Source organism: Haemaphysalis longicornis, unplaced genomic scaffold (assembly GCF_048455015.1).
Source record: "Haemaphysalis longicornis isolate Haplotype H1 unplaced genomic scaffold, Haemaphysalis longicornis Haplotype H1 scaffold_11, whole genome shotgun sequence".
NCBI lineage: Eukaryota > Metazoa > Arthropoda > Arachnida > Ixodida > Ixodidae > Haemaphysalis > Haemaphysalis longicornis.
This window is the reverse complement of record NW_027526214.1, coordinates 113,454,946-113,466,595: the sequence shown is the minus strand read 5'-3', so window position 1 is coordinate 113,466,595 and position 11,650 is coordinate 113,454,946. Positions and strand designations below refer to the sequence as shown.

The window sequence follows — 11,650 nt, the reverse complement described above, 5'->3', positions numbered from 1 at the left end:
CGTTGGTGTCAATGACGTGGCTGATGATGGTACTCGATGCGACGCCAGGGACGGAGTAGTAGTGCGCAGGCTTGAAGAATTGCTGTCGATTCCGTACCCGTGCGGATGCGTGCTCCAGGCACCATATCTTGCTGGTTGCGTCTCGGAACAAGGGGATGCCGATGCGCAGATGGCACGAACATGAAGCAGCACCTGAACAACAAGCAAGAAGGGGTTCCTGAGAATCATGCTCTCGGCGCCTTTGTCGTGCCCACTGGTCGGTGCCGGCCGAGCGCTTCTTCTTATATCCGTTGGTGTCAATGACGTGGCTGATGATGGTACTCGATGCGACGCCAGGGACGGAGTAGTAGTGCGCAGGCTTGAAGAATTGCTGTCGATTCCGTACACGTGCGGATACGTGCTCAAGACAGCATATGTTGCTGGTTGTGTCTCGGAACAAGGGGACGCCAATGCGCAGATGGCACGAACATGAGCACGGCAGCAGCACAAACGGCAACATGTTAAGGATTGCGTTCTGATTTGTTCTAGAGGTGATGGCGATTCTTCTTGGAAACGCGCTCACTCCGTCCGGCTGCAGTGCAGAAGCCACACGTGCCGATCAGATTGCAGGAGCAGGCATCCGGCTATCATCAAGTGGCGATCACCTCGTCACCAGCACGAGTCTGTTCCTCGTTCAAGAATATGCATGGATGCCGACAGGAGGAGTGCCACATCAGATGACGTCACACCTCCTCCAGCCCGCAACCAATACAAGAAAGGAAGGAGCACCGTCGTCCTTCAGTGGGCACGGCAGCAGCACAAACGGCAACATGTTAAAGGGACACTGAAGTGAATTTGTCAAGCTCCCGTTTTTGCTTGCACTGCGTAGACTGGCTCAAATTAGCACACTTTTCATCGTTTATCCGGTTGACAAATCGGTAATTATTTTACAAAGCGCGAAAGAAGAAAAAAATTAGCGCCAATCCACACTGTGAATGTGGTTGGAAAGCAAAGCTGTAAATGACACCCACAATGATTACCCATGCGACGTCACCTAAATTCACTCACGTCGCTCTACAGATAGTGAAACCAGAGAGAAGTGGAATGCACTTAACCACACCCTAAATTACTTGAAAGAGATATTCTTGGTAAGGTTAAATTAATGCACGATGCATGAACGGTGGTTGGTTGAGTTGTATTTGTGTGGCACATGAGTGGAAACTCTTTTTTTATAAAATTAAAGCTCAAACCCGGTTATACGACAAGATTTCTCCGTCTCTGCCGTCGCAGACGGAGGCGATGAGATCGGCTGCAGAGACGGGGGAGGAGCAAGAGGAGGAGGGAGAGCATAAGGAAATACTTCTATTCAAATTTCTGAACGGCACAGACTGCCGTCCAGGGGAGTGGTTCCTTCTTCACTGTAGCGCATATTCAGTCCAAGCCGCATGTGCTCTGCCCACCAGCTGAAACTAGGTAGGCAGAGAGGGGCTGGACAGCAGCATCTCACATTGCTCTTGCTGTGTAGTTGACGGAAAGACAGGAGGGTGCTCAGGGCTGAAGTCGCACACCCCGATTATGCGGCAGAGTGCTCCTAGTTCTGAGCAAAATTTACTTTCAGCGTCATAGCGATTCGGGTTTATTAAAGGGACACTGAAGTGATATGTAAACATTGCGGGATTACTTGCGCAAATTGTAGTCCGGAGTCCCCACGCCATGTTTCGACCACCCTGGGCGCGTTTACGCGATTTTATTTAGTAGAAAAATTAATTCGAAAATGCTGTCCTCCTCTCTTTACGCCCGCCCATTTTCTTCGGCGTTTTCGTGTGACGTCAGGAGGGGATAAGCTGGCAATTGGCTGCGCGACTGCACGGCTCCCCGGCCTTCAGACAGAGTCAGTCGGCCCAGCGTTTCGTCCGCCGGCCGCCGACGGGTCGTCGCAATTCGTTCGCTCAGTTGAAACGAAGCCAGGACACGTTTGTGAATGGTAGAATTTGCCTTTCTTTACTTGGTTAGTTTGTACACTGTATCTAGCTCCAAGTGAAGGTCGCTTCACACAAGCGCACATGCGACGCTTCGCTGACTGGCATGCTAGTAGGAAAATATAAGGCCTCTTGAAGGCGGGAGAAGAGTCAGCGAAGTCAATATAGGTACTAAGGAAATAAAAAATCAACTGATATTTTTACCGTACAGCGTAAAACTAGGGTGCGGGAAGCACTTTTTTGCGCTGGGCGAACAAGCACAGCGGTCAGCAGCACGACTACGCATCTACGAACGCTTTTCCGTCTACGGAATGCAATTGCTAGACGTGAGCTATTGTGGAAACTCGGGCGACGCTTACTGCACGAGCGCAATACAACAAATAGTCACCTATGCTGCTTGAAATGCCAAAACTAAAGAAAAGTATAAACTAGTTATACAATATATACCCTATATTATCCATGCCGGTGGAGCCCGCTCCGTGGCCGAGCGGTCTGGGTTGCTAGGTGTGCCACCGCAAGCAAGTACTTTGCAAGTCACGAGTTCGAATCCCCGCGGGTACGTGCTTTTTTTTTTTTTTGTAAGTTAACTTTTTCGTTTTCCGCCGATGTTTTCTATATTGAGTTCACCTTTTTTTGGGCCGCAACGTTCATGGCTCCACGAGCTAGTTCACAAAACGCGCGCAGGCTGGCACTGGCGCGCTAGCGAGTTCTCGTTGGCGTGCTGTTGCCATAAGCACCGACTGCTTGCAGGCAGTGGGCACAGGCCAGAATGAACAGACCCTTGGCCTAGTGCGAACACGCTTTTTACGATACAGGCATGAGGGAGGCAAGCTTCAAATATGGGGGAAAAGCGCATGACATTTGGGCGTCTGCGGGTACGCGGAGGGCGTTCATGCACTGCGTAGGTTTCGGCTAGTGAATGCTACGATTCCAATCCGTCCTAAGAGGCTTATCGGTATGCATTTTTACAGCTGACAACATGGCAGAAGCGCGGTACGATGATTACTGAGTTATTGAGAATGCCCATCCAACAACGCCAACGGTTGTTTTTTACAGAACCGAAACCGAAACTTGTTTGGTTGCTCACCTTGGGCATCGTCCAATCACGGTGCCCGCTCCTCCTAACGTCACAGCTTTAGTTGGTGCGGCCGCCGCAAACCGCGCATGGTAGTTTTTCTTCTTTCGCGCTTTGTAAAATAATTACCGATTTGTCAACCGAATAAACGATGAAAAGTGTGCTAATTTGAGCCAGTCTACGCAGTGCAAGCAAAAACGGGAGCTTGACAAATTCACTTCAGTGTCCCTTTAAGTGAAGGCGCATAGGGTGTGGGAAGGAGCCGGATTGTATGAGCCGTAGGGTAGTTTGTTTTTCTATGTAGAGATCAGGGTAAGGCGAAGGTAGGGTCTGTCTCAGAAGGCGATAATGCTGGGTTATCTCCCTGAACTAGAGGAGCGGGTGACTGCCCTCGTGCAGCTCCATAGCACTGGAGGTAAAAGTGCAGGCTTGGGGGGTGTATTCCTTGCCCTCCATGGAAGCGTGAGCTGGTGTCCAGATGAGCTGAATGGAACCATTTCGTGAGTGGTTTCTCAGCACACGCAGTGCAGGTCGGGACACCAAACCCGACTGGTTATTCTGGTAGGCTCGTTGGGAATCGGTTACTACCTTCCTAACCCCTGGTTGAGTGAGAGCCAAGGCGATGGCTGCCTTTTCTGCTGCCGTCATTTCTTCGGTCTCTAGGGAGGCACACACAAGAACGTTGGTTCTGGAGGTAGCCACGATGATGGCGTACTGCTGCCCTCGATGTTGGGTGGCGTCTGTGTAGATAACTGCATTATGCCCACCGAGGCTGGTGATGAGCGTTTGAGCCCGTGCTTGTCGACGACCCGCATCGTGGGAGGGATTCATATTTCTAAGCAAAGGGAGCATGTTTAGTTCTTGTCGCCAAAAGTCCAGGAGTATATCAAGTGGATTGGCATTCTGTGCTGCCCAGCTAATCTGGAGAAGGATGCTGCGACCCGCCGAAGTTCTACTCATTCGGAGCTTCTGGTTAGAAAGGTGGCCTTCTATCAGCTCTTCCACCGTGTTGTATAGCCCCGTTCTAAGCAGCCTTTCGGTGGACGCACTCATGGGAAGACCAATGGCTTGCTCAACCGCCTTTCTAATGATTATATAAAGCATCTTAAGTCCTCCTTGCCGAGAAGAAGACAGAGGGATGACGTCAGTGATTCTCGAGAGGACAACTGCTTGAACTAATCGAAAGGTATGGGATTCCTTGAGGCCTCGCTTTTTGGTGTCAACTCGCCTGATCATGTGTATGATTTTATTGATAGTGTGTTTGAGGCGCTCCAAGGATCCGTCACTCTTGGTATTTGTCTGAAAATGTAGGCCCAGGATCTTGATGCTGGGGCTTTGGAGTGGTGGCCTGGCCATCAAGGAGTATTTGAATGTGTTCTTTGGGGTGTCGTTTGTCGTGAGGGCGGACGACAAGGAGCTGAGAATTTTTACGTGTGTACTGGAAGTCACAGGCTTCAGAACATTGTCGTACTAGAAGTGAGATGCCATGGGTTGGTGTGAGCTTTCTTTAAACGCTATCGCGTGGCATTCGGCGAGAATGCAGGGGTTAAACACTTAGATGGGCTCGGTGAGTGCACCACTTTTCTTCTTCGTCTCCACGTGGGCTCGTAGCTAAATCGGTAACACAACGGGCTCTTGCTTTGTTAATCTGTTAGTTCCAGGTTCGATTCCTGGCGGTGCGGTAAATTATTTTATTTGTTCGGGGGAGTTTTCTGGTGACACCAACGGTCGCGAAAGAACCCTTGGGGGGTAGAGGTAAAAAGCTTTGCTTTAAAACTACCATGCGCGGTTTGCGGCGGCCGCACCAACTAAGGCTGTGACGTTGAGAGGAGGGGCGCCGTGATTGGACGATGCCCAAGGTTAGCAATCAAACAAGTTTCGGTTTCGGTTCTGTAAAACATAACCAATGGCGGTGTTGGATGGGCATTCTCAATATCTCAGTAATCATCGTACCGCGCTTCTGCCATGTTGGCGGCTGTAAAATGCACAAGATAAGCCTCCCAGGATGGCTTGTAGTCGTAGCATTCACTAGCCGAGACCTACGCAGTGCATGAACGCCCTCCGCGTACCCGCAGACGCCCAAATGTCATGCGCTTTTCCCCCATATTTGGAGCTTGCCTCCCTCATGGCTGTATCGTAAAAAGCGTGTTCGCACCAGGCCAAGGGTCTGTTCATTCTGGCCTGTGCCCACTGCCTGCAAGCAGTCGGTGCTTATGGCAACAGCACGCCAACGAGAACTCGCTAACGCGCCAGTGCCAGCCTGCGCGTGTTTTGTGAACTAGTTCGTGTAGACATGAACGTTGCGGCCCAAAAAAAGGTGAACTCAATATAGAAAACATCGGCGGAAAACATAAAAGTTAACTTAAAAAAAAAAAAGCACGTACCCGCGGGGATTCGAACTCGTGACTTGCAAAACTTTTGCGGTCGACTACATAACGCCTCAGCCAACTCGGCCACGAAGCCGGATCCGCAGGCCTTCCTAATATAAGGTATATATTCCACAACCGGTTTACACTTTTATTTAGTTTTGGCATTTCAAGCAGCTTAGGTGACTATTTGTTGTACTGCGCTCGTGCAGTAAGCGTCGCCCGAGTTTCCACAGTAGCTCACGTCTAGCAATTGCATTTCGTAGACGGAAAAGCGTTCGCAGATGCGTGTCGTGCTGCTGACCGCTGTTCTTATTCGCCCAGCGCAAAAAAGTGCTTCCCGCGCCCTAGTTTTACGCTGTACGGTAAAAATATCAGTTGATTTTATTTCTTTATTACCTATATTAACTTCGCTGACTCTTCTCCCGCCTTCAAGAGGCCTTATATTTTCCTACTGGCGTACCAGTCAGCGAAGCGTCGCATGTGCGCTTGTGCAGCGCCTGTGTGAAGCGACCTTGACTTGGAGCTAGATACAGTGTACAAACAAACCAAGTAAAGAAAGGCACATTCTTCCATTCACAAACGTGTCCCGGCTTCGTTTCAACTAAGCAAACGAATTGCGACCAAGCAATTTTTTTTAACCTCCTTGATTGCGACGACCCGCCGGCGGCCGGCGGACGAAACGCTGGGCCGACTGACTCTGTCTGAAGGCCGGGGAGCCGTGCAGTAGCGCAGCCAGCCAATTGCCACCTCATCCCCTCGTGACGTCACACGAAAACGCCACAGAAAATGGGCGAGCGTAAAGAGAGGAGGACAGCATTTTCGAATTAGTTTTTCTACTAAATAAAATCGCGTAAACGCGCCTAGAGTGGTCGAAACATGGCCTGGGGACTCCGGACTACAATTTGCGCTAGTAATCCCGCAATGTTTACATATCACTTCAGTGTCCCTTTTAGGAAACCGTTCTGCTTTGTTCTACAAGTTTGTAAACATTTGCCTGCGCATTGCTACCGCAGCGATGACCGTTGTTTAGTGCTGTTGCCTTGTAGCACTATGATAAAACATGTAGTTAGCTGTATTTGTTCCTTACCAACCAACTTGTTAGTTTGTGGCGATATTGAATGAAATCCTGGTCCCACGGAAAAGGAGATGTTGGAAGCGCTCCTCGCTGGTCAAACGAAAACTAATGAAATTATACGAGCTATACGCAGCAACCAGAACGTGCTCGAAAATGAGATATCGACCTTAACTGAAAGGTTACAGCGGATTGATCAGCAGCTATTGCTGTTGAACAAGTTGGGGAACCAATTCTGCGAAATAGAAACATCAGTATCTTATTTTGAACAAGGATTATCGTCGCTGTCTAGAAAAGTAGATGACTTGAAAAATGGGAGCCGTAGATACAACCCAATTTTGTATGGCCTAGACGAAGTTAAGGGAGAGACAAGGGAAGGGCTGCTAACAAGAGTAAAATTAGGTATTCCAAGAAAAACTAGAGTTAACTGCCGAAACTATTGAGCGGTGCCATAGGCTTGGCAAGAAACAAAAGAATAAGATTCGCCAGGTAATTATAAGGTTCATGGATTACGGAGAAAAAGAGTCAATACTAATGACGGCGCACAAGCTAAAAGACACACCATTTTCTCTGTCAGAGGACTTCTCCTTCCGAGTTCGGGAAATTCGAAAGAAATTGTGGAAAAGCGAATGGTGCTAAGGTAAAGCTAGTCTATCACAAACTGAGTATCGACAGCGTATTGTTTGGTTGGGATGAACTTAGCGATTCACGAATTACAATTACAAACAAGCTGAACTGATGGTACAAAGCTGACCCTCAGTCCTTGAAAGTTCTTAACGTGAACTGTAGGAGTGTTGTAAATAAGATAACTGAGCTAGAGGCTCTGTTGCTCACGCATAATCCACATATCGCCATTCTAACCGAAACCTGGTCACACAATGACATATACGATAGCGAATGTGCACCAGCTGGCTACAGCGTATATCAGAAAGATCGGGGTAGTAAAGGGGGAGGATTTGCTCTGATATATAAAAATTCCTTGAACGTCATTAGAATGTGTGATATACCTATTGTTGAAGGTGTTTTTTGCAAGGCCTATCATGGCCGCACAAAATTCCTCATAGGAGGTAATAGCAGGCCCCCCAGCTCTACTATGACAGTATTATGACAGACTGGGCAAGGTGGCACCACGAAAAGGCGGACCGCTCCTAACCCGTTCCTGTTTATTGTACAGGTATTTGGCCTCCTGCATAACGTCAACGCCACGCGTCGTGGCAAGTGCAATGCCGATCCCACGGCGCATGACCAAGAGAGGACCGACTGCCTCGTGCCGTACCACTTGGAAGGGCTGTCATCGACCGTGCTGCCCCGTCACTCGTCCACTGCGCGCGCAGAACGACACGTGATGGAGCTGCGGATGACGACTCCCGTCTATTCGGCTATAAAAGGAAACCCTGCTCAAGGCACGATCACTGGGCACGGTGGCACCACGAACATGCGGACCGCTGCTAACCCGTTCCTGTTTATTGTACAGGTGAGAAAGCACTATGGAAAGTGCTTTTGCTCTAGCGACCGTTTTGTGGTGGTGCTGCCGTGCCCACGGCTTTTCTGTTCAGAGATTTGTTGCTTGCTGTATGACGTTGCTTCGTTGTGCCGGAAGATACTCTTGCTAGGAGGGGTTATTGAGACCAACCCTGGTCCAGACCTGGCTAAAATAGCGAAACAACTCAACGAGATCGCTAATGATATTAAAGAAATCAAAGAAAAGCGGCTAGGAGATATAGAAAGGAAACTTGATGCCTTAACTGTACTTGAAACCAAGGTCTCCTCATGCCAGGAAGAGATTGCTTCCTTTTCTACTACAATTCAAACCCTTGAGAACAAGCTAGACGACCTCGAGAATCGTGGCAGAAGGTCTAACCTTATCATTTACGGACTCCCTGAAGCTGAGGACGAAAGTAGCGACACGCTGGAGCATGCTGTAAACCAAAAGATATTCAAAGGCATTCTTGGTTTGGATGCAGTGGGTATAGAGCGCATTCATAGGCTGGGAAGGCCATCGTCCGGAAACGTAAGGCCAGTAATTTTCAAGCTGCTGGATTCAAGGGACAAAGTTGCCATTTTGAAAAAAGGAATCAAATTAAAAGGCACCAATTATTCGATAGGCGAGGATTTTTCAGAAAGACTGAGAGAGTTGAGAAGGAAGCTCTGGCAAAGTTCTAAGGAAAACCGCGATAACGGAGACAAAATTTCGCTCATTTTTGATAAATTATACATAAATAAAAAGGCCTATGTCTGGGATGACGAGAAAAACGGCAAAGTTCCTGTCCAAGAAAACGAAATCGCAGAGTCAAGCCGCCCAAATACGCGAAGCCAAGGGCAATTACACAGCTAATTGAAAGGCATGCCAGTGTCTCAACTGTACGCTCCGCCGATCCACTCGCTGCGAGGATCACATCGTCTTGCTCAAACATAAAAAATGTGGTGAATGAAAAACAACTAAGGCTACTAAATATAAATGCACGTAGTGTCATTAATAAGATGGATTCACTGGAAATTCAATTATTGCAACATGATCCGCACATAGCCGTAATAACTGAAACTTGGTTGAGAAGTGAAATTGGTGAAGTTTTCCTGCCCCATTACAACATATTTCGCAAAGACAGGGCCACCAGAGGAAGGGGCGTAGCCGTCCTAGTAAAGCCGCCATTAGAGGCTAAGATTCTAGCCAATATAAGCAATCTTGAATGTTTATGCCTACAGATTACGCGCTGGGGCCATAGGTTTATTTTGTACGCGTGCTACAGGCCTCCAGACTCAGCTCCAGATTTTCTAATCACGGTGCAAGAAAATATGTCCCTGTATCTTAATAAAAAAATATTTTTGATAGGTGAATTCAATTTGCCCACCATCGTCTGGGAACGGTTGCAAACTTGTACGCAGCCTAGCAAAAATGAGAATACTATTTTTAACATCATGCTCACACACGACCTAATTCAACTAGTTAAACAACCTACTCGTGTACGAGGACAGTCGAGCTCTATTTTTGACTTGGTGTTTGTGAATCGCGACTTTTCTGAGCATACTGTATTGATAGAACAAGGGTTATCGGATCATAGCCTTGTCAGCGTATCTATTCCGCTACTGAAATTTGTTTGTTATAAAAAAACGTCCGTTCAAACTTTTAAAGATTATTCTAGAGCAAACGATGCTTGCGTGATTGAACATATGGAAGCGGCCTTAGTTGACTTCAGCGATGATGTCAATGACGCATGCGCTCTTTGGGATCGCTTTTTGGAAGTATGCCGATTCTGTATCACCAACTTTGTACCGAACAAACGTAAAAAAACGAACAGACGCACACCTTGGATGACGCGGAGTATCATCCATCTAAAGCGGAAAATTAAACGATTGAAAAAGAGGCATGCCCAGCGAAATGTGATCCAAAAGCTACAAAGAATCCTGGCAAGTGAAGTGCAACAATCCAAAGACGTTAAATGTTAAAACGTTAATGCCAAACTTTATTAAAAGTGACCCAAGAAAGTTCTGGAGTTATCTATCCGATAACAAAAAGCCAGTGATGTCAATTTCTTTCAAAGGGCGCACGGTTACAAATCGCAGTGACATCGCAAATCACTTCAACATTTATTTTCAGAGCGTGTTTGCCAATTCAGCAATATGTGTGCCAGAAACGTTTTTGTTTGAACCGTGTGAAGCGAATTTCATTTCTTATTCTGGTTTGGTTTCAATGCTTTTAATCTTTAAGCAAATCTTTAATCTTTAAGCAATCTTTAAGCAAAAAAATGCTCCGGTCCTGATGACCTTCCGAATGTGTTTCTTCGGCGTTATGCCGAATGCTTCGCCAAATTTGTTGTTGTAATATTCGAAGCGTCCTTGTTAACTGCAACACTACCACGTGACTGGAGGATAGCTAGAGTCATCCCTATCTTTAAAAAAGGGGAACGATTAATTCCGGATAATTACCGTCCTATATCTTTAACTTCAACATGCTGCAAATTAATTGAACATATCATAGCCAACCGTATTCTTGAATTCCTTGAAAGACACTCGATTCTAACAAGCTTCCAACATGGTTTTAGGAAAGGCTATTCGACTGTGACTCAACTGGTCACCGTCACAGACGAGTTTGCAAAGGCCCTTGATAACAATGCAATGTCCGCCGTTTCATTTTTTTGTCCCTTTTGCTCTTTTTGTATTATTGTGCTATTCAAGTGCTCGTCCTGCCAGGACCACAACTGTAGTCTGCAGTATGTATTAAATAAATAAAATAAATAAATAAATTAGAAGAGCTGCGGACATACCTTGACAAACATGTACAGCTTGGTGATCGTATTATTATGACTGGGGATTTCAATTTGCCTGATGTTGAATGGAAAGCCTTCTCGCTGAAAACCCGTAATAATAATTTATTTGGCGAATAAATGTTCGATATTGTCTTTCCGTTTGATTTATTGCAAATTGTCGATGACTTCACCAGGGTACAAGGTAGCTCTTCGGCAATCCTTGATCTTTTTTTTTGTTAGCGGGTCAATTTCTTCCAAGACAGTTTGCACTGTTGTTCTGGGAATATCGGATCACAAGGCTATGCCCCTGGAACTATCAGATGTTTCCCTAAACAAGAACTTAAAAACTAAAACTTTCCCAAACGTCTCTCGCGCAGACGACACATCAATCATAGATATGCTGTCTTTTACCATTGATTCCTTTTCGCACAACAATCTTGGCGTTCAAAGCCTTTGGAATTTCTTTAAAGATATTGTTAATGAATGCGTAGAGCGATTTGTCCCACGCATCGGAAAAAAATGTCAAAAAAAAATCCCTCGATCACTCGGGACACATTACGCTTGAAATGGCAATTAAAAAGGCTAAAAACAGCGATCACGCAAATGCACTTCTTGTAGAAGCACGAAAATATCTGAAATTAGCTACAAGCTCAAAATTAAGCTGACTGGAGATAAAAACCGCTATTATAGTGAGCCTCTCCCAAGATTTATAGCCACAACCCCTGACAAGTTTTGGCAGGCAATCAGTGCCACATCTTCAGTCTGTGACGTGTTCGATATTGACGGTGTACGAGTAAACGATGAATCTATTATCTGCAATGCATTTAACAAGCACGTAAAATCGGTCTTTGTACAAGATAATGGTTCGCTTCCGATATTTGAAGCAAATTTTCCCCCTATGTAAGACGTAGTAATAAGTGAAGAAGGTATTC

General features: G+C 46.6%; 1 protein-coding gene across 1 annotated transcript; it reads left to right on the top strand.

The window, feature by feature from the left end:
* Positions 1-7,819: 7,819 nt before the first annotated feature.
* LOC144160757 (uncharacterized) lies at positions 7,820-8,809 on the top strand. The gene has a single exon (XM_077691936.1). It carries the CDS (start codon positions 7,820-7,822, stop codon positions 8,807-8,809), a length of 990 nt encoding a protein of 329 aa, XP_077548062.1.
* The last annotated feature ends 2,841 nt before the right edge of the window (positions 8,810-11,650 follow it).